At 43.0% G+C, this 24,000-nt stretch overlaps 2 protein-coding genes across 2 annotated transcripts in view; both read right to left on the bottom strand.

Moving 5' to 3' along the window:
* Positions 1 to 1,517: 1,517 nt before the first annotated feature.
* LOC134067370 (interferon-induced very large GTPase 1-like) lies at positions 1,518 to 10,274 on the bottom strand. Its single transcript, XM_062522632.1, has 5 exons — positions 10,141 to 10,274; positions 9,116 to 9,242; positions 8,671 to 8,925; positions 7,366 to 7,458; positions 1,518 to 7,074 (listed from the first exon to the last, which is right to left on the bottom strand). Exons 2-5 carry the CDS (start codon positions 9,198 to 9,200, stop codon positions 2,414 to 2,416), a joined length of 5,094 nt encoding a protein of 1,697 aa, XP_062378616.1. The 5' UTR covers positions 9,201 to 9,242; positions 10,141 to 10,274; the 3' UTR covers positions 1,518 to 2,413.
* A 7,911-nt stretch (positions 10,275 to 18,185) lies between these two features.
* The window catches only part of e2f2 (E2F transcription factor 2), a 14,816-nt gene continuing 9,001 nt past the window's right edge, over positions 18,186 to 24,000 (bottom strand). The window contains exons 2-7 of the mRNA XM_062522659.1: positions 23,782 to 23,884; positions 23,343 to 23,562; positions 22,809 to 22,967; positions 21,199 to 21,313; positions 20,335 to 20,533; positions 18,186 to 18,501 (exon numbers count right to left, since the gene is read on the bottom strand). Of these exons, the coding sequence (XP_062378643.1) occupies positions 18,218 to 18,501; positions 20,335 to 20,533; positions 21,199 to 21,313; positions 22,809 to 22,967; positions 23,343 to 23,562; positions 23,782 to 23,884 (1,080 nt within the window). The 3' untranslated portion in view covers positions 18,186 to 18,217. The remainder of the gene's footprint in view (positions 18,502 to 20,334; positions 20,534 to 21,198; positions 21,314 to 22,808; positions 22,968 to 23,342; positions 23,563 to 23,781; positions 23,885 to 24,000) is intronic.

The following is a 24,000-nucleotide window of genomic DNA, read 5'->3' as shown; positions in this document are numbered from 1 at the left end:
CACACACACACACACACACACACACTTCTTACTGTGTGAGGGGGGGGGGGGGGAATGCTGGAGAGTAAAGCCCAAGGAGAGAGAAAAGAAGTTTGCCCCTTTGGATGGGGGTTGGGGGGGGGGGGGTGGATACCATGGCAACAGGGAGATGGCATGAGTGGCATCAGTTTGAACTCTGATTTATTTTTTTATAGAATATGGAACCGTTAAAATATTTACACTCTCAACTTTTATAGATTATGGAACTGTTAAAATATTTACTATCTCAATTTTTCAGTGTGCACCAAAGTTAGTTTACGACAGTAGCCAATCTCATCAATAACACCCACTGAAAGAGTTCCCGTTTAAACACACACACACACACACACACACTGTTTATTTTCCTTATTTGCACCACGTAAACAAAGATACAGTCCTCATGTGTGCATGCAGGCAAGAAAGCCCTTCCTGATTTCCATTACATAATTAAAGACAAGACTGCATTTACCCCGGGACGCAATATTTTATTCAGCTTTTGAAACTTTGAAACCTTAAGTGCTGCATGTTTCAAATTCAGAGGGTTCTAATAAAAATGGGTTCTTGCACAACATACATAACACACTTCAAATTCAACTTGATACAAAATACAAAACATTCTGTACAATTACAAAAATAATGCTTTAAACAAAGCTAAATTTGTGCACACACACACACACACACACACACACACACACACACACACACACACACACACAGGCCATTCACATTCACTGAACTCAGTGTTTTCAATTCCATAATTGATCACATTCGGTGATCTCACAGTGTAAGCGTGTAAAGCTTGTCTAAGTTTTAAATAAGAAGTCTCGTCTGCCACCTGCTGGTTGAAAGTTGTGCAGACGTCAAGACATTTCCTGAGGCTGTGAAGTCCTCCCTCCCTCTAGCCTGATCTCCTAGGGTTAGGAGGGACCTCCTATCACTATGCTACTGTAAGCTCAGTCTTTTGTGATTGAACATTAGTCTGGGGCAGGGATTCCCAAACTGTGAGCTGCTTCTAGGGTGTATACGAGATGAAAAGGGCTATGGCGGAAAGTAATCAATTCGGGTTATGATGTGAAAACATGACATGAATTAATAATTAATCATTATTAATAATAATTTGTAAACTCTATAGTAGGCTATGTTTTCATTAAAAAAAAGATTGACCAAATATAAAGCATGGTAACACTAAATAAATACTAGATGGCCCAGGATTTCCAAACCAATCCACTCTATGATAGGCCTTAATCATTTTAAAGATAATAACATATGTATTTTTTTTTTATTCTTTTTCACTTCATTAAGTAAACTAGGGTTAGGCTGGGGGATTGTTTATAAATCTGGACTTCCTCTGGCAGAGAATCGTGGATTTGAGTGTACCCTGACCAAAGATCAAATGTGTGTGTAAGAACATTTTCTAAATGAGGCCCCAGTATATTTGCTTATTCAAAACAAAACATAAAATGAAAAATAGCACATGATCATAATTGTTGCGCAATTTATTGAGTACATGCCAGTGAACACACACATGTTAACTGCTTCATTAAGCCATAACACTGTAGATGAATCAGCTTTGTAAGATGATGAGTTTACAAAGTGCATAGTGTACCTTTAAGTAATCCCTCACTTAGATACAAAAACCCTCATGATTAGATAAAACAGCATTCCTACAGCCATATATGCCAATCCCACAATAAAAACCAAACACAATGAATATAGAACATTTCCCATAGTAAGCACCACATAGATAATATGCATAAGATGTGTCAGCTGCACAATGTGTATAATATCAGGTGAAGTGAAGGCTATAGGTGTGGTTGGATCACCTGAACAGCATAAGGATTAACATAATGCATAAGAGACGGATGTAGATATGAAGCTACCAACAAAATAATGATTCACATTACCAGGTAAGTTAATTGGGAATTCTTGGAAACTGAAATTTGAGCAATCTTCCTAAATACAACACAATGTAGCTTTAAAGAGTAAAAGACAGAATAATGAAGTTATCATCAAACCTTACTGATGCCCCACAATAATTATGTATATTAAAGCTAATAATAATAATAATAATAATAAAAATATTTTAAAAAGTTAATGATAATGATTTCAACATATTACAATCTCCAGGGGGAAAACTCCTCTATAATAAACCCTACATAATAACAAACCGTATTTACATTCACTAATGGCATTACTGTAGTTGTGTAGTTTAATCTACACTCTGCTGTGGTTATTTTTGCAAAGCGGTTCCTTCGCCATGTACACCCAGTTTGGTGAGTACATAATCTCACACTGCCATGACAGTGCCAATACAAGACCACAATCATACTGAGCATCATTTTCCCAATTCTGGTTTGAATTTAAAATTCCCACTGAGAATCCTCCATACTGCAGGTTACTTTATGCTGAATGCCTTTTTAAGGCTTTTCAGTGCGTCCTCTGGTGTAAGTAGTTTCCAGTCACTTGGAATAACTGCAGGTTTTGCGTCATGAGCTTCTGCAAATTCATCATTAAATCTCATCAGCACATACTTCCAATAGTCTGAGGCCTCAAGATCGGAATCTGCTGGTATATGCCACTCAGGGTAGAGGTCCCGGTACTCTTTATAGGGATGAAACACACCATTTGTTTTTGCATTTTTAAATGACACGCCACTTTTCACCAAAGTTGTACATATATCAGTCGACAATATTTGAGTTTGCCTGTCTCGATACTCTCCGAATGCGGTGGGCCGATGCAGGCTGGAGAAGTGTCCTTCGTGGGCTGTACCTTTGACCTCACAGGGCGTGTAGCAGAAGGGGCAATGGTGCCCACATCCGCACAGGGTAGTGAAGAGCAGCTCATGGGGCTTTGAGGGCAACTGATCAATTCTGTTAGTGAAGTATTCGATGTCTGTTTTGTTGTCATACTCCTGAATTAGGGACTCTTCCATGACTTTGATGAGGCCTATTAGGTCGGTGGCAAACTGGTCTGGTTTTGCATTGTTGAGGATCATAAAGGTCTGCAAAGCATCTTTTTGGAAGATCAATTTATCTTTCAGAGTATCACAAAATTGTTGTATAAACACACTTAAGTCTTTAGACTTTGAGCAGTTGTTGACTGTGTTCCTGATAGTCTCTACAATATCAGAGAGTAGGTGTTTCTCCAGTTTAGTCATGTTTGCTTGTGCTGTGATCTGTTGCTTAATCCAGTCTTTCACAAATGTTTCATGTGATAAAGTATAATCCCTGTACTTCTCAAATGAGTCGCTTTCAAGCAGGTGTTTTAACAGGGCAAACTGGAAGCTAGTCTGTGTGTTGTAGTCAGTTCCTCCATCTCCCAGCTTCATTTCATTCCCAATTCTCAGCCCAAGCTCTCTAGACACGTAGTCCTGAACTGCCAGCTTCAAACAGGTCTCTATGAATTCTGTAGCTTTCTTCTGGCTATGATCTTCTTCATTAAATAAGTCATTGAATTTCACCTTGAATGTGAGTTTGACCTCCATCAGACGCTTCTGAGGGTTATTGAAGTCATTGAATTCCTTGTGTGCTGTATGGAAGGACTCTGCTGTTCGGACACCGACATGATGCTTCAGATAAGTTCCACATTCATCAGGGATTTTATCTGACTGCTTATCAATGGAATTGATGATGCTATCGATGTATGTCTTATTGTAATCTGTGTTGTGTCTTTTCATGGTGAGTATGATATCTGATATCCATTCTTCAGAGTTGTTGATGATACCATCACAGACATCTTGTATTTTAGCAATGAACTGTGTGTTATCCATTTCGCTAATGGCACCAAATCCTCTCTTTGCCCAGCTTTCCCAGTCAGAAAACCAATCAGATTTAACAATGAATTTCTCCTCTCCACTAGACCTCAGGTCAACTGTGTTGAGCATTTCGTCGACATGTTGTCCACTCTTTGAACTTAGATTTGACTTGAGTTGATCAAGCACATCCTGGTAAGCATTTCTGTCTGGCAGGCTAAGTGTAGAGAGCTCTGATGTTATTCCTTCCCACGTCTCCTCAAATTCTGTGTCCCGTTTTGTAGTTACCTTTTGATTTTGCCAGATTGCATGCAGCTTCTTGATGTTCCTCTCTATTGTTTCAATCTGGGTTTTCTTTATTCTATTCAGCGCCTCCATTCCCTCCATTATTTCAACAGCCTTCTCTAAGGACTGTGTGATGACGCTTTCTGTCTGTTGTCTGAGAGATTCGGCATTTGACCAGAAATCCGCTTTGTATTTCTTTACCAAACAGACTTTACGATCCTTTTTCTCAAAGTATTTTTCAAGGTTTGCAAGAATCTTCTTTTCCTCTTCATCCAACTTATTCAATCCCTCATTCACCATCTCTTTGAGTATGTTACGCAAATGATCCGTCTGGACATTCTGTTCGGTTACTCCAACATTGGACAACTCTGCTTCCTTAATTTTAAGCCAGTTGTTCATCTCATGCTGAAATGACCACTCCCAAGTGTTGTACTGAGTGCATAGAGCTGAATATGCATCTACCATCAAACTGTTGCTGAAATTAAAGATAAAGTTCTCAAACTTCACGGCATTCCACAAACCTTCTGTCCACTTCAGGAATTCTGTTGCATCATTGCTCTCAATGTCATCTGACATTGTCACAGAGTTAATCAAACTCCTCTTGAGTTCACACACAGCTTCACTGTAGCCAGCATTCACTGGGGCCATCGGGGGAGTTCCATGCCAGAGTCCGGGGATGTAGTAGCTGTCTTCATCAGGGTCATATTCCATTATATCAGAGAACTTTGTGTTGGCTTCCCTCTTCTCCCTTTTGGCTACTACTCGGGTCATCTCATCCAGCTGCTCCACCATCTTCTTCTTGTCTCTCATGTTGCTGTCATAAGCAGACATGTCTGATATGTTCCGATGCACAAACACACATCTCGACTTTTTCCCAACCTCCTTCATCTTAAGAGCGGCATGGACCACAATCTGCAGAATGTCCTTCATCTCTGTGAAGTTCTCCATGGCAACGTTGATGATGGTGATGTCACTGAGCCCTACCACCAGTGTTGCTAACTCGTTGTCGTGTTCATGGTTTGTGTCTAGTCCTGCCAGCTCAGGTGATTTTAAGCCCTCTGTGTCGATGACCATGATGAAGTCACACTTGAGCTCAGATCTGAATTCCTCAGAAACCTTAATCAGCAGCATGAAGGCTCCTCTGGTGCATCTTCCACTGCTGACGGCAAACTGCACTCCAAACATGGTGTTGATGAGGGTGGACTTCCCAGTGCCCTGCACTCCCAGCATAGTCAACACCAGGATCCTACTCTTGGAGTTCACCAGCCGATGGAGCTGAGTCAGGACCTCTGATATCCACTTCATTGGGATGTTTGAAGCATCTCCATCGACCAGCTCAACTGGGAACCCGTCCAGCAGCATCTGAGCACACAGAGCAGGCAGGTGCTGGACCTTCTGCCTGGCTGGGTTGTTTTCTGGAAGGGAGCAAGCACACTCATAAAGCTGCCCCAGCTCACGGAAGAAGTGCTCAAGACCCAAAGAGCAGTTGGAGATTTTCCCATTTAAGAGTGCAATCTTCTCTTCGTCCTGTGGCGTGTTTCTGCAGCACTCTTGGTGCTGCTCTCTCAGTGTGGACAGCTCACGTCTGCAATGGGTGTCCAGCTGCATCTTCAGCCACTTCAGGAAGAACGGATATTCTTTTCCCGATTGTGAGATTCCAGCAGTAAATTTGACCATAGCGTCTGATACGCTGAGCTGATGCTGCTGATCTCTCAGTGCCCTTTCTCTGATCTTCAGCTGGCTCAGGTAGTGCTCTGTGTCGTTCCCTGCGTTTCTCATTCTGCATCTCTCTTTCTCCAACTGGCTGATTTCCCTCCAGATGTCCCCATGCAAAGGTAGCTGGTTCTTCTTGAACGCCATGACATCCTCAATAGCTTCAGTGATTCCTTCAGCATGCAGTTTGCCATTCCTGCACTCAGCACTGTCCTCATCTACTTGAATGCCCACAGCATGAGCAACACCAACCATGCTTTCCACTTTGAGTTTATGAGGGTTATTCTCAATGACGCCGCTCACATGGACACGTAAAGTCTTCACAAAATCGACATCATTCTGGCTGTTCTTGATGATCATGTTTTTGTCGTCGATGTTGAGTTGTCTGCACACGTCCTTGAGTTTCTCCAAGTTGAAGTTCTCGCTCTGAGAGTTGGTGATCAGGAACAGCTCTGCCTTGTTCTTACTGTTGGCCAGAGTGCTGGGGTCTCCGTCTACGTCATCACTGGAGATGAACACAGCAGCTGAGCTCTGACACAGGAAGGACATCTGGGTCTTAAACGACCGGCCGTCTCCTCTCAGATTGGCTATGGCCATTGGCTGGGTGAACACGTCAATGTTTGGGTTCTCACTGGGCAGATACCAGCTCACTTCAACCAGACCATCTGAGATTCTCCTGGGCACATCGCCACACTCCATGCCACGGTGGACAAATGTGTCGTTGTGCTGATCACTGAGCAACTTGTTTAGAATCTGAGATTTGGGAAAACTGCTCTTTCCTAGTCTAACAAAAGACACCATGGGGATGTCCATTTCTACAACCATGCCCTCTACAAATGCCCCGTCTCCTGTTTGAGAGTGAGGTCTGTACTTTTTAACCAGGTCTCTCATGGCCCACAGCATCAGAGTGCACTGCTCTATGTCACCGTTTGGCAGCAGCAGTGGAACAGCAAACTGGCACATGGCCATTTTAGAGACCAATTCCTGCTGGAGGAAAGGATCTGAACAATGGAACAAAGCTGTGATCAAATCTAAAGGATTCATGGCAATATAGTTACCAGTACGTTCAGCAGAATCACACTTCTTTGCATGTTCTGAATGATCATCGGCATAATTCATATTTCGGGCATTTACATTGGACATCATGAGGCTCTTCAAGAAGTTCCATGCCAGCTGTTCCAGATTCTGTGCTGGTTCATCAGTCACTGTGCTCCTGTTGAGCTCCAGGACTGAGCTGAGTGAGAGCTTCCCTCCATGAAGATCTCTGAGGCCCAGAGCAGACAGCAGGTCAGCAAGGAGTCCTTCTCCTGGGGGGTAAAACATATTGTCTGCATGTGTTGGAGTATTTATTGCATTGCTGTCACCTCTTTCTGGAAAATGGTGGTTACACTATTTATTCACATTTACATTTAACAGACGCTTTAATCCTAAGCGATTTACACAGCAAGGAATAACATTCAAGCAACAGTGTAGGGAAGACCTTAGCTAGGAATTGCTGTGGGCGTGGGAGATTGGGCTTAAGTAAACCTTGCTTAACTTTGAAATGATTTGTCAAATGATAACAGCAGAATAACATCTTTAACCATCAAAATACTTACCTATTGGTGTGTCGCATATCCACCAGGTTAACCATGACATCAAGAAAGTCCACCAATATATCACCAAGGCCTTGGCAGCTTCGAAGGTTGTCACTATGAGGAGAAAAAATGTTTGTCAAGTGAGAGTTGAAATTTAAGTGCAACGCTACTATACCCATGCAATAAATCCAAGTGTGTCATGCTGTAATTATACACAATTAAGTCACTTTCAAAGTTTACCCTTTTTAACCCTGCCTTGTTTTGCATATTTAACTGAAAACTAAAGCTAATACACTTTTTGTCACATTCTGTGATTTTCTAGCTGTGGTGTTCATACACAGCCAGTGCTTGTCTCGTAGTTTGTGTACTATTGTTTGTGTTTATATTGAGAAACTGTCATCATCCAACACATCTCACCTGTCACCATGGATCTATCTATCTATCTATCTATTTATCTTTCTATCTATCTATCATCCAACACATCTCACCTGTCACCACGGATCTATCTATCTATCTATCTATCTATCATCCAACACATCTCACCTGTTACCACGGATCTATCTATCTATCTCTCTCTCTCTCTCTCTCTCTCTCTCTCTCTCTCTCTATCTATCTAATCATCCAACACATCTCACCTGTTACAACGGATCAATCTATCTATCTACAGTATCTATGTCTATCTATCTATCTATCATCCAACACATTTCACCTGTTACCACGGATCTATCTCTCTCTCTCTCTCTCTCTCTCTCTCTCTCTCTCTCTCTCTCTATCTATCTATCTATCTAATCATCCAACACATCTCACCTGTTACAACGGATCAATCTATCTATCTACAGTATCTATGTCTATCTATCTATCTATCATCCAACACATTTCACCTGTTACCACGGATCTATCTCTCTCTCTCTCTCTCTCTCTCTCTCTCTCTCTCTCTCTCTATCTATCTATCTATCTAATCATCCAACACATCTCACCTGTTACCACGGATCTATCTATCTATCTATCTATCTATCTATCTATCATCCAACACATCTCACCTGTCAGCACGGATCTATCTATCTATCTATCTATCTATCATCCAACACATCTCACCTGTTACCACGGATCTATCTATCTATCTCTCTCTCTCTCTCTCTCTCTCTCTCTCTCTCTCTCTCTATCTATCTAATCATCCAACACATCTCACCTGTTACAACGGATCAATCTATCTATCTACAGTATCTATGTCTATCTATCTATCTATCATCCAACACATCTCACCTGTTACCACGGATCTATCTATCTATCTATCTATCTATCTATCTATCATCCAACACATCTCACCTGTCAGCACGGATCCCTCCACACAGTTGCTCTGGCAACCATCTTGACTGAGGGCAGCAACAGTGCAGTAGTACTCTTCTCCTGGCTGCAGACCCGTCACCTCCAGACTCAACCCCTCCACTACAGCACTCTGCGGTTTGCCTTTGGTCCAGTTGACTATGTATCTGTAGGGCCCAGCTCCAGGCGGTGAGGACCACTCCAGTATCAGAGAGTCTGTCTGGACCGAGGAAAACTGGAGCAGCCCAGGTGGAGGAACTGATGATGGTTTGCAGAAATACAAAACAATGGAATTTTAAGTACATAAGAAGGCATGGATACATACAGTATACACACACACACACACACACACACACACACACACACACACACACACACACACACACACACACACACACACACACACACACACACACACACACACACACACACATAAACCGAAACAGACCTGGGGAATCCTGCTTAACACGAGCATGTGAGACTCTTCTTGCTCTTAAATCTCCCATGTGATGTCTTGTCAAAAGGTTTGCCATTTTTCATCACTTCAACACCTAGTCAGACCAGATTAGAAGTTCCTGTGAAGTAAACAAGCAAAAAGAAGAAAAAAGAAATCAACCAAAACATAACTACATATTACATTACATAACATAACATAACAACTTATTTGGGGGGTTTTCTTGATGTTGACAATGTGTTTTACATTGTAGAACAATGCTGAAGGTCACAACTAAGAAATAATGTGGAGGTAGTGGGATCATTTTTAAAGGTTGGTTGCCAGGTGATTATCCACACTCACTCAGACATAGTCTGGTCTGCTCCCTGAGACTGTATCACCATGGCTCCATGTGATCCATTACACAATATTCAGACCAAAACAACTTCACACTAGAAGCACTTTTTACAGGTTTTTTTTTTTTTTTTTTACAATTTCTTAAACACTAAAATTAAGAGTATCTCACAGTTAGCGAAAACTCAAGGAGTAAAATATCAGCCCCAATTGCACTTTATCCCTAAAAGTAGATAGATAGATAAATAGATAGATAGATAGATAGATAGATAGATAGATAGATAGATAGATAGATACTTTATTGATCCCCAAGGGGAAATTCAAGAAAAATTCAAAAGATTCAAGTAGCGGTCGAGAGGACTGCTACCTCAGTAAAACCTATTCACAAACAATTGTAGGTGGAAATTTGTAACATTTCACGTCGCAATGTGTTTGAAATAGACACCAAGAATTACTTAGTCTACAGGAGCTCTCAATCGCTGCATCAATCTGTAGTGTATTCCGTTATAAGGCTATTTGCTTTGTCTATTTATTTATTCACTTTGCAGAAGGCCTCCTAGTGTGCGCTATTTAATTTTCACGGCAAAAACCTGCCACTCATTATCATAGTGGAGAGTTTTGTCTCCGTGTGAGCATCACATGAATAATTAAAATAAGGTTCCAGCAGCGTTGGTAGCCTACCTTACCTTACGTGTAGGCTATGCAGGGATGTCCTTCCACCTTCTGGTTGAAGAGTAGTGGTGTGGTGCCTTTATATCACATAGCTCCTGGGGAACTCACACTAGTGTTGTGGCATAAGGAGGTGTGAATGTGTGTGTGTGTACACGTGTGCCCGTGTGTGAGTGTGTGTTGTGGCATGAGGAGGTGTGGTTTTGGTTTTGACATGAGAGGAGTAAGCGCTGCTAATGAGGAAACTAAATGAAGACGAGGGCTGTGGAATGAAGAAGGGGAAGCTACAAGGAAGGGAATTCACACATACCTGAGAACTAAATCTAAATCTAAATCTTCAGCTAGATGAAACTCTGGCGTGCATAAGCCTTGTGTTCATATAATCTCCATCACATTTCAAGTGTCATTCATGGGTTCACATTATTAGTCACTAATATCAACATCAACATCGTTCATGCTGTTGTACTCAGCATCAAGCAGCATGGAGAAGAGATTCTCGCTAGTCTGCCACCGATGTGCCCTTGAGCAAGGCACTGATCCCCAAGCTGCTCCTGGGACAATGTAAGCCCTTGTAATGTGCTCGACATATGTAAGTCACTTTAGACAACATTTCTCTGTTAAATGAGCACATGTAAATATGTTTCCCCACATCTCTGAGACCAGTTGGACCAGCTTAATTTCTCAAAAGGCATCATGGCCATCTAGTATTATTGGGAGAGTTACAGTATATTGTAATTACTGAACTATTGTACAGTAGGATGTTGCATTTGACAGCTCAGTTAAATTACCTGAAGCTATTTGAACAAGGAACTTGGATACAGAGTCAAGACATGAATGTTTGTTGTTGCCAAGATTCCTACTCAAGACCTTACTTAGTTGAGATGATCAAAAAACAATTAATAATTCTTTCAGCAAAGTAGTGACACTAATTGAGTTCTTTAAAAAAAAAAAAAAAAAAACGCAGTCATCTACATTGCATTTTGACAATTTGTTGCACCTTGTTTAAAATATGACACTAGAAACACTGCATTGAACAAGATGGCAATTTAGCTCTCCTGTCTCTCTGCGTCTGAGCTCACCCCTGACATTTTGAAAAGAAAATATTATTCTCCTGGTAAAATCTTCTCCTACAGCAAAGCAACACTAAAGCACTTTTCCTCTGTCGCATGCACGCTATTTGTCTATCCAGCAAATAATGATGTCCACAGACAAGGTAGTGTATATTGCATGATTTTACGAAAGTATGATGTATTGCGACGTCGAAGCATGTCAGATTTGTAGTTTCGTATGTCTCTGGTAAAGTATAGTGTGGTTATAGCCGATAGAGGGCGGCGAAGTGAATGCGTCACTCTGTTACGAAATGATGAACCGCTGCAATGATTTTGGGAACATCATTTTAAGGTATGAAAAACTCTTTAGTGCTTTAACGCACAAGTCTACTGGAATCCCGGAGAAACCCATTCATGGTGCTTACTCTGTTTCTGCTCAGATCCCCTCCGGACAACTGCATTGGGCTACCCTAGCCCACCCATAGTGCCTATTTATTTGCAAATGTACATACAGTACATATTGTATTTATTATTATACATAGCCTTATTCTACGGCCCTACATTCTGTTCTTACTGTTCTGGTTTTAGTATTTTATGTTTTATTTGTTCGAGTGTTGCACTTTGAGGGCAGAGATTAACCAGAGTTAATTTCCTTGTTGGTGTATGCAAACCTGGCCAATGAGGCTGATTCTAATTCTGATCAAAACATTTTGAATTTAGAACACTGGATTGTTCTTACCCTCCCCACCGTACACCTGTCCCTCAGGTATGTTCACCAAACCTCACACCTAGTTCCTTTTTCCTCGTACCTCATCATGTGTCAGGTGTCAGGAGCGAAAACGTTGCTGCTGACTTGTGTGCAATAATGAAATCTACTTCCACAATCTTTATAATGCTATTGTCTCTTATTTGAATGGTAGTCAAGTCCAACTTGCCATTGAGAACTTGAGAATCTGCATCTTTCACTTCATGTTCTTCAAGAAGCTCTCATGAATGGTAAATTAGTGCTGAATGCTAAAAACGAATCATATGCTATGTATCAGAGCTGGGCGCATTGAGGTTAATGGTGTGCAAACAACCACTTCCAACACTGAAAAGTCTCAAAGTCTCTCTGAATATGAATGTCTTGGCGTCTGGTTAGATGAGAAGTCAAGTCAAATCAAGGCAAGTCAAGTTTATTTATATAGCGCATTTGATACACAGAGGTAATTTAATGTGCAATAAATAGTTAACAAGGAAACAAAAAAGACTTAAGGTGGAATAATTAAAAGACAGATACAGGTATGTTCTTAACAAATAGACTTTAAATAAATTCAAAATGAACTCATATTCCTCGCTTAATAGTAATTATGTCAACTTTGGTCAAATAAAGTTACCCATTTATGCGCACTGACAGGGCATTTGTGAATTGGCAGTATTGCGCACTATACTTAAGATATCAATATGTTTCCTGTAGTTGTAATACCCCATCTCTTCCCTTCCCATTGCTCACCTCCAGCTTTAACTTCTGCTTTGTACCTGTGCGTTTTGTGTTTTGTTTTTCTTGTGTGTATTTTGTTTTTAATGTATTTTTAACAGTTTTCAATAGCTGCAACCTTGTCCATGTACCTTGTGTGGTGCTTGTATTTATGCACGAAATTTGCTCAAGTATTCTGCTAATGAGGAAATAGAATGAAGACGAGGACTGTGGAATGTAAAAGGGGATTATACAAGGAAGGGAATTCAAACATACCTGTCAACAGTGAATATATTTGGTAAAAAGGAGGAAAGACTGTAGGAGGAAAGGGTTGCCACTCTCCTTGACACAAAACATGTCAAAGCAAAGGATACTGTTAAAACTCTTGGTGTATTGACAGTGATGTAAATCTCAACAGCCACACGAAAGCAAAAACTAAATCAGCTATTTACCACCTCAACTAAGAGGTCTGATGTCAGAATGTCTGCATTTATCTCCAGCAGGGTTAATTACTGGAATGGACTTTTCACAGGCCTTCCTAAAAAAACTATCAAACGAAAATGTGGGTGCATTTCATCTGCATAGCTATGATATTATGAAATCAAATTATTTTGGATGATTTGTCGAAGTGGGAGCATATAGAGGTTGAATAACAGTGGCCCCAAGTGTTAACTTGTACTTTGTACCTGTGTGTTTATTTTCTAATGTGTGTTTTGTGTCTAATAATCTTATGCACGCTTTGCTCAAGTATTCTGCTGATGAGGAAATATAATGAAGATGAGGACTGTGGAAGGTAGAAGGGGATACTACAAGGAAGAGAATTCAAACATACCTGTCAAAGTCACACCAACTGCAAGAAGACTGAAATCACACACACACACGCACAAAAACACAAGCACCCCATTCTACCATCGTTGGAACTCTCCACCCTGCACCTGTCCCTTAGGTATGTCCACCACACTCCACATCTAGTTCCTTTTCCTTCTCAACTTAACATGATATCAAAGACATTGTTGCTGACATGTGCAATAATGAAATCTGCGATGCCAAGCAGCCATAGGCTCCCTTGCCTACCAGAGTCTGTGGGAGCTGCATCCAAGCTAGTTAAGGAGGGAGCATCAGGAGAACTACTATGCTGATTTACAGGTTCTAGGGGCAAACTGAGTGGACCTGTGTAGATTGACAGGGTTCAGCCCCTATGGGGATTATTACTGCCTCACTAGGTGAACACAACGGACTGCTAGGGTCACTAGGTGCAGTGGAGACACTTGCCCCAATAAAGCTCAAACTGGGAATCCTGTGTGCTGTCACCCAGAGGAGTGTGTTGCACTGCATCCTCAGTCAAACACAGACTTGCAGATACAGTACATGTATGCACTGCAGTGCAATAATGTATGTTTTCCCACATACTCACAATGTTATATGTAAATGTCCGTGTCAAATGTCTATGGTGTCTGAAATAGGTATGCCTGCCTGTGTGTGCCACCCCTTATGTATGTGCCATGATCCTCGGTACAATGAAAAGTGTTGGGAAATGTGAAAAAAAAAATCCCAAAGGGGGCAACTAACTAACTAACTAACTAACTAACTCAGAATAGAAGCTAAAACTCTCCCAGACTCAGGAGAGCTAAACTGTTGATGACCTACAGGAGGCAACACTTCTGCACAGCGCCACGCCTCTCCTTCACCTTCTACATCTCACAGCTCTAGGACACATAGCCTGCGTGGAGTCAACCACATGACCTAGTCTAACCTCCTGTCCCAAAGAGCCTGTGGAGTCAACCACATGACCTAGTCTAACCTCCTGTCCCAAAGAGTCTGTGGAGTCGACCACATGACCTAGTCTAACCTCCTGTCCAAAAGAGTCTGTGGAGTCGACCACATGACCTATTGTAGTCTAACCTCCTGTCCCAAAGAGTCTGTGGAGTCAACCACATGACCCAGTCTAACCTCCTGTCCCAAAGAGCCAGTGTGGAGTCGACCACATGACTAGTCTAACCTCCTGTCCCAAAGAGTCTGTGGAGTCGACCACATGACCCAGTCTAACCTCCTGTCCCAAAGAGCCTGAGTGGAGTCGACCACAAGACCTAATCGTACCTCCTGTCCCAAAGGCAACACTTGATGTTGTTCCTGTACCATTAACAGGCATGAAAATAACTCAGCAGATCATCCAAACCACTGAAATAAGACAAGATCAGACAGCTGACTTTCCACTATTTTATCATATCATTACGCTATTGATTGAATCAAAGATCCTTCGCTTTAACCCTCTCTGATTGAAGTGACATTGCTGTTTATCATTGCTATTCTCCTTATATACAGTCAGCTAGTCCTATAGTCGCATGACTAAATCATTTATTAAAATAAGTTTTTATTTTCAACTTAGGGCTATTTTAGAATATGTGTTATTTTCCTATGAACCTGCTGTGCCAGTGAGCTACTGAAGCTAGTTCCTCACTCCTTCGGCGCTACATGGAAAATAACTAAAGGAATGTAAAAATAAATGTAAATTCAGTTTATCAATTCTGAACGAAATGCTGTAGTGAATTAAATTCAACATACAGTTAGACGTTAATTAGCCGGTCTCTTTTCATGCTAAATTGGGCTAGCGCCCATGTTGTGCACTCCATACAAAAAAAAAAAAAAAACGCAAAGGAAAAAACATTTAGGCTATCGTCTCTCTAAGGTTTAAAAGTGAGTGAGTACACTCTTACTGAAACCCAAAATCCAACAAACTCCATTTGCATCGAAGAATTACTGCAGACTAACTCCTACCGCAACCTGAATGAAAGAGTTGGTGTCCTTGTCCAACAAGCAGATGATCACAAGGATGCGGATCTTCTCACAGAAAGCTAGCCATATTTGTTTGCAGCATTGGCTTCAAGCATTTGAACATTCACACGTTTAACTTTCGCCAAACTAACCAAAATAAAACACAGTCTACCTATGTAGACAGACTGTAACATAAAACACGTAGGAAAAGAACATATACAAACTCTTTTAACAGGCAACTATTCTCTTTTCGCTTACTGGCTAGTGGCTAGCGGTCTGGTCTTGCACTAATATCTCACGTCAAAGGAAGAACTACAGTCATTCTGATTGGCTGATACAACGACAATATTTTAAAGAACCAGGACACTCTTTTGCATACAGGCAGAAACACCTTCCTGAACTCCATTGCATAATCAAAGACAAGACTGCACTTACACGCAACATGTAATATTTTATTCAGTTTTTAAAGACCAAACCTTGAAACCTTAAGTGCCGCATGAGTCAGATACAGAGGGTTGCAATAACATGGGACATTGCGTAACATACACAACACACTTCAACTTATAAATACAAAACATTCTGTACAATTACAAAAATAATACTTTATACAAAACTAAATTTCACACATAAAAAAAAATGAAAATCCAACAAAATCACCCCAAAACTGAAAACCCATTTACCAAACACCCCCAATTCTGACATGCACACATATACATGCAAAAAAACAAACACACACACACACACACACACACACACACACACACACACACACACACACACACACACACACACACACACACACACACACACACACACACACACACACACACACACACACACACACACACACACACACACACACACACACCCCTCCACACACATTTGTGCACGCACGCACGCACGCACGCACGCACGCACGCACACACACATGCATGCACACACACACAAATTTATTGTGAGCCTTGGAGCTGTGGACAGGTCATTAAATTCTGGATATGACAGCAATAAAGCAGTTTGTCATACATCTTTTTAAGGTTATTCAACATTTACTATGCTCAAGGAAAATACAAAATAGTTGAATATGCCACCCAGAAGTGTCCATTCTATACACACACACACTCACTCACTCGCACACGCACACGCACACGCACACGCACACGCACACGCACACGCACACACACACACACACACTTTTCAAGTTTAATAGGACAGGACAATTTCCTGGAACACTATTCTGATCCAGTGGAAGACGTAAACCCTGAACTGAACATGTGAGGTTTTGGTGGTCTTACTGAGGACTTGGGCTAAAAGCACTGGTCTGGATCAACACACACACACACACACACACACACACACACACACACACACACACTAGCTGGATCCACTGACCCATATCCACACTCCTTACTGACCATTCACATTCACTGGACTCAGTGTTTTCAAATCCATCATTGATCATACGGAAACAACACGACTCTTGCGAGTGAGTTTTCCAATTTGAGGAAGATCCAAAAAACAGTTCAAAATAAAAATGTCTGTCAGAAAAGGTTCTTAGAAACCTCATGAGCAGTGTTAAATCCTCAATGTGATAAAGCCCTCTGAGCTTTAAAACATTTCCTAAATAAAAAAGTAATATAAAAATCCTCAAGTTTATGGTGGCTTCTCTGCCAATGCCAGTAAAAAGGTGATTCAGTACTAGAGACTTCTACAATGTCTGCTGGTAGAAAACAAAACACGCCAACAATCTCAACATGGATATCTAGCTGCCAGTTTACGTAATAAATGTGAAAATCTAGCTGCCAGTTTAATAAACATGGATCTCTAGCTGCCGGATGCCCGTGCGGGTTGGACTGCACATTATTATACAGGAGCCGGGAGCTCTGGGCTCAGCTTAGCAAGGCCACCAGAACACAGCCACTGCAGCCTGGTCTGAACCCACTGAGGATCCGGGTTCCTCTCGTTAGAACACCCTCTTAGAACAGCTGGTGCGAGGGTTACCAGAACAGAACATGAAGATTTCATTTCAGGTCACTGGAGACCTTCCCTGGCTGAGACGTGACATCACATTAGCTGTGCTGGAACGCCGCACTTTGTTTGGGGATCTCACAGTGTAAGTGTGTAAAGCTTGACTAACTTCTAAATAAAAAGCCTCTGCTGCCACCTGCTGGTAGAGAGTTGTACAGACGTCTGAGACATTTCCTGAGACTGTGAAACCCTTCCTCCCTCCTTCACACAAATGCCCACCGAATCTACTTCACTTCAGCACACTCTACACAGTCTAGAGGCTGAAAATGAGACCCAAGTAAAAATACAGATTTACAAATTAGAAAGAAAAAAATACAAAACTCTAAAAAAAAACAAATGTACAATTTCTTAAAATCTTTACAAACTTATAAAATAATAGAAAAACAACTCTAAACACAAAATCCAATCCAATAATCAATATCCAATAAGATTAACATCCACTATCTCTAGTTACTTATGGCTGAAGCGAGACATCATGGCTTCATAGTGTAGCAGTGCTCCTCCCCGTGATGACCAGTAGAGGGCACTCTTCTGATCGGGACACTACCTCAGCCCACTCCCTCCACGCCGCCCTCAACTGTGTGTTTGTGTGTGTGTGTGTTTAACTGAGGCGTATATGTGTGTGTGTGTGTGTGTGTGTGTTTAACTGAGGCGTGTGTGTGTGTGTGTGTGTGTGTGTGTGTGTGTGTGTGTGTGTGTGTGTGTGCGGCCCCATAGCACCTGAGCAGGTCTCCCAAGTCGTACGTGTGTGTGTGTGTGTGTGTGTGTGTGTGTGTGTATGCGCGCGCCCCCTCAGCTCCTGAGCAGGTCTCCCAGGTCGTACGTGTCAAAGAAGTCGGTGACGCCGTCGCCCTCGTCCAGCCCCCACAGGTAGTCGTCGTGGTCGAGCGGCGGCGACAGGCTGACGAAGGGCACCGAGGGGTCGGGCACGAAGCCGGCGCAGGGCAGCTGGTCCTCCGTCATCTGCAGCAGGCACGGCGGCAGCCCCAGGATGCCCTCCACGTCCAGCAGGGCGGCGCCAACGCTGCTGCTGCCACCGGGGACTACAGCACCGGGGGTCTGGGGCTTAGGGAGGTCTGGAGAGAGAGAGAGAGAGAGAGAGAGAGGGAGGGAGAGAGAGAGAGAGAGAGAGAGAGAGAGAGAGAGGGAGGGAGAGAGAGAGAGAGAGAGAGAGGGAGAGAGAGGGAGAGAGAGAGAGAGAGAGAGAGAGAGAGAGAGAGATCCATTTAGTAGAGTAAAGGGCCATTCACACCGATAACGATAACAGTTCACAATAACAATAACCATAACATAACCATAACCATAACCATAACCATAACTATAACTATAACGATAACCATAGCCAGATCTATAACAATAACTTAACTATAACATAACCATAACTATAACCATAACGATAACTGTAACCATAATGATAACTTTAACTATAACCATAACAATAACTATAACCATAACGATAACTGTAGCCATAACTATAACTATAACTATAACTTTAACTATAACTATAACCATAACCATAACGGTCCACACTAAAATGTGATGGGTTCTGATTGGCTGTTAGCTTTTTATTGTTCTCAAAATCGGTGTGAATGTGATCCCCAATTATATCGTTCTTTATGCCGTTATCATCATAGTTTATGTGTGAACGTCGTCATTCGTATTAACAAAAGTCATATCTTTATATTTATCGCTATAGTTATCGTTCTTGGCCTGAACGGCCTTTTATACAGAATGGCAGAGCAGATCACATGAGACAGAAGTCCTGAGTAACGAGAGAACACACCCAGACCAAACACACCCAGACCAAACACACCCCGAGTATATTTCTGTACGAGGAGTTCACCGTTGCGACATGATGGCGACTATATTTCTGTACCATGAGTTCATGCTCATGACACAATGAAAGTATAATTGTGCATATGTGTCGTACACCGGAAGCCATCCGTCATACTTAAGGTCTAAACTCCTACGCCGTGTCTAAAATGGCTTTGGGGATGGAGTCTTAAATGTAAGTATGTCTTCCTGGAGGTTTACAAGGGTGGTGCGTTGTCTTTGTCAGAACATAAGTGTGTCTAGACAACCAACGATGATGTCATTCTGTTGACATGATACACATAACACCCACTAAAATACAGTATATAGCCTACATGGAATGAACTATTCCCTACTCTCAGAAACATATCCCCTAATGATCACACACTCCCATCTTAGCTGGGAGACAAATGCCGTCGCACCTATTGGCAGATACACCAGCCCAGAGTGCAGAGCATTGGGGAACGCTACATTGCAGGACTTAAAGCAGATCGCGTTGTGCTGAAGTTATCAGAAATGTGTACACTGTAACTCTATGTTTTCCAGTTGTAAACATCACTGTCCATGCCTGAATAACATGCCACTGCCTAAGATCTCTAAGTCCTGGGCCGGTCACTACACCTTTGGAAATGCATTAGTACTGTTAGTCTGCACAAACACATGTTTTTGTTGATGACATCAGGTATTGTTCCTGACCCTGTTTCCTGTCACTGCTCCTTTGGAAATGCATTATTATAGTTTATAAATATTATTTATACATATTGTCTATACATGCTGTTGATAACAACACGTTATTATTGTTTATAAATATAAATATATAAGTTGATAACACATCATTATTGTTTATAAATATATTTATAAGTGTTATTGATAACTACACATAATTATTGTTTATAACTGTATTTATAAGTGTTATTGATAACAACACATTATTACTGTTTATAAATATATATATATATATATATATATACCCCGGGTTTATCACTGATGACGTGTCCAAGTATCACCATGAGGTGTATTCAAGTTATATATATATATATATATATATATATATACATATGTTTATATATGTTGATAACTACACGTTAGATGCGTACCTGTGATGGGCTCCTGCTTGACGGGCATGTGTGAGGGCAGTGGCGTGGTGGTGGCCATGGCGGGGGCGATGCCCTGCAGTAGCAGCTCCTTCCTGGGGGTGGCGCTCTTCACCGGGCTGGCGTCCTCCAGCAGCTCCTCTGGGCACAGGTACACCTCGATGGGCCCGTTCTTACTCTTCAGGTAGATCTGCAGAGAGCCCTGCGGCACCACACACACACACACACACACATAGACAGTTAGATAGGAGGAGGAGAAGGTTAGTGTTTACTTATAACAAGTGCCAACAACGCAAACAACCGCGCCGTACCAGACCAGAGCACAGTGTGCCAACAACGCAAACAACCGCACCGTACCAGTCCAGAGTGTGCCATCACAGGACACTGGGCTAGCAGTGCACAAGACGTGGACACACTGATATCATGTACATGAGAAAGGATCTACAGATGTCCCACTTACAGATTCAGATTACAGAGATGGAATCGCAGCCGTTTAACACAGAATATTGGAAGTTCCTATTTTAGGGAATTTATAAGTAGGGGGAATTTTAAGATTCCTCCGGTCTGTGACAATGTCTATTGTCTATTTCTGATTGAACCAGATTTAGAGACCAAACAGGAGCGTCTGATTGTCACAGTCCGGGAGTGCAATGATAACATTACTGTCCAAAAAACTTCAAATGCCTTCCAGAGTCAGAACCAGAATCTAAATACACAACATGTCCTCCTGATAAGGCCAGCCATGTGCCCTCCCTCTAGACATCCTTCTCCACAGCAGACGAGCAAATATTGCCACAGAGTTGGGCCGCATGTGTCTACACACACATCTACTTCCTGTTCCAGGGATGCACTTCCTGCGGTACACACCTCTGAGGGTTCAGGCAGGTCCAGTTTGGTCTCTGTCGGCGCTTTCACAGCGATGACCGTCTGGTCCTGCCAACTGCCGATGGAGCGGATGTCCTGGTAGGTCACGTAGCCGAGCGTGCAACGGAGTTAAGGCTCAACACGCTTCAGTGAGGTCAACTTTAACGTGCATGTGAATTATATACCTTAAGAGTTTGATAGTAATAGTGTTGGCACCAGGTTGTACACTCTCATAACTGTTTCCTTCGTGTTTAGACAATTCTGTGTCATGCCAGGTTGTACACTCTCATAACTGTTTCCTTCATGTTTAGACAATTCTGTGTCATGCCAGGTTGTACACACCCTCCTAAAGATCCACTGAGTCCCTTAACACAACATTTGCTCAAGTGTCAGCTCAGAGGGCTGGAACAATCAACAGTGCAGTGCAGCACAATTTGGCAGGAGCTATAATTATCTACATTATCCGTGTGTGTGTGTGCGTGCGTGTGTGTGCGTGTTTGCATGTGTATGTGTGTGTGTGTGTGTGTGTGTGTGGGACAGTACCCATTGCTGAGAGATTCTCAAATAAACAGTGTTTGATCACCCAACCCTAACAGGCGGAGCGTCTAACCGTCGTGCCCGAAGGAGAGAGAGACACCAGGAGGGAAGCGGCTGGATGGAGCCCTTATCTTCTCTCTTCCTCTCTCTGCCTTCCTTCCCTCCCTCCCTTTCTCCCTCCCTCTCTCTCTCCCTCTCTCCCTCCCTCTCTCTCTCCCTCCATCTCTCACACACTCCCCTGTGTGCCCAGTGCTGTGTGTGAGTGCAGACGGAACTCTCAGAGCAACATTACGTCTGTGTGTGTGTGCTATTTCTAAGGGAGTGAGGGGAACCGGGGAACCGGGGATCCGTGATGTTCCCGCTGCTACGTCATATTCCTGCCCCCCGCCCCCCCCTGATGCCTGCCCCCATTTGCACTGAAGGTCTATTTATTTCTAGCCGGATCTTTAAAACATCTCATCTTATACCAGCTCAGTTGGTGCGGATGGCCCAATGATCTCGTGTGAGACCCCTGTCATGTCCTCTAGCTGCCTGCCCAATTCACCACGCACTTCTGTTGACCTCCAAATCTCCACCTTTATTGGTGGAGAGCAAGAAATGGCAATTAGAAAGTTGTCTGGTTTTCTCCAGTGGCAGCGGAGCTGGTGCTAGTGTGTGCAGGACCAATGTATTAGTGTGTTGGCTGTTAGCACTTCGCTAGTTAGCACTACGAGGGACATTTCTGACACTAGTGTGTACGGTATGCTGCTGCTGCTGTTAGGATTACATTACATTTAACAGACAATTTTGTCCAAAGTGACTTACATATGTCAACTATATTACAAGGGACTACATTGTCATTACATTGTCCCCAGAGCAACTTGGGGTTAAGTGCCTTGCTCAAGGGCACAGCGGTGGAAGCCGGGAGTTGAAACGACAACTTTCAGGCTACTGCATGCTGGCCCAGCTCTTCAACCACCACCCCATAGCAGCTAGCTAGTTAGCACTATGAGGGACATCTCTGGTTGTCCTAGTGTGTGCAGGCAGTTAGCATGTTAGCAGGTTAGCATGTTAGCAGGTTAGCTCTGAAAGGATATCTCTGGTTGTCCTTGTCCTCGGTCAGCTGGCGCAGCTGGTTGGTGCTGGACTGGATCAGCTCGTCCAGCATCTTCTCCTCCCGCTCGAGCGCGCTCAGTTCCCGCCGCAGCGAGCGCGTCTTCTCTCCGGCCGCAGAGCCCTCAAACACACCCCCGACCCTGGGACAGAGAGCACACACACACACACACACACACAGTTAGATGGAAACCTTGGCTGGCTGGCTGGGCATTGTGTGGCATGGTCCATACAGGTAGCAGCGCAGACGTGTAACACTCACAGCCACTGGATGTTGTTCAGACACACACACACACACACACACACACACACACACACAGACGTGTAACACTCACAGCCACTGGATGTTGTTAAGACACACACACACACACGCAGACGTGAAACACTCACAGCCACTGGATGTTGTTCAGACACACACACACACACACACACACACACTGACGTGTAACACTCACAGCCACTGGATGTTGTTCAGACACACACACCCACACACACACACAGAGACGTGTAAAACTCACAGCCACTGGATGTTGTTCTTGGACTTTTTGCGGATGAGCTGGACCCCCTCGAGAACGTTTGTGATGTCGTAGATCCGCCGCTTCTGCACCTCCAGAACCTCGGTGGCCCAGTTGAGGTCCAGAACCCCGTCGGGTGACTCGCTCAGGAGACCCACAAACTTCTTGGTGAGCAGGCCCAGAGACGTGTCGTACCGCGTCCGCTCGCCTGGGGACTTGGGTGCTGGTGACACACACACACACACACACACACACACACACACACACACACACACACACACACACACACACACACACACACAGAAATACTTTTACTTTTAGTCTCAATGTTTGCCTCAAAGCAGGAAGCCGTTAATAAAAAAAAGAGAACAACAGAAATCTTGTTTTCCTTTGTGATGTCAGCATGCTTGTGTGTGGTTGTGGTTGCCGTGGCGATACTCACTCTTAGGACTCGGGAGACGTGCGGCGGCTACGTTTCCTTTTCCCTTCGGGGTACGGAAGCCTGGAAGGTACAAAGGATCTTCGAGGTCCAGCTTCCTCTTGGCCTGCGAAAGTCAACAGAAGATTTATGATTTGGGGCATTCTACTTCAGAATAAGAGCCGTGATTTGGGGCATTCTACTTCAGAATAAGAGCCGTGATTTGGGGCATTCTACTTCAGA

This window comes from Sardina pilchardus, chromosome 20 (genome assembly GCF_963854185.1).
Source record: "Sardina pilchardus chromosome 20, fSarPil1.1, whole genome shotgun sequence".
NCBI lineage: Eukaryota > Metazoa > Chordata > Actinopteri > Clupeiformes > Clupeidae > Sardina > Sardina pilchardus.
This window is presented reverse-complemented; position numbering and strand designations above follow the sequence as displayed.

Coding starts and splice junctions, on each gene's coding strand:
- LOC134067370 (XM_062522632.1), bottom strand. CDS start 9,200: ATGGCAAACCTTTTGACAAGACATCACATGGGAGATTTAAGAGCAAGA. Junction 7,459..8,670: donor GGAGGGATCCGTGCTGACAG/GTGAGATGTGTT, acceptor TTCTCCTCATAG/TGACAACCTTCGAAGCTGCC. Junction 7,075..7,365: donor GATATGCGACACACCAATAG/GTAAGTATTTTG, acceptor TTTACCCCCCAG/GAGAAGGACTCCTTGCTGAC.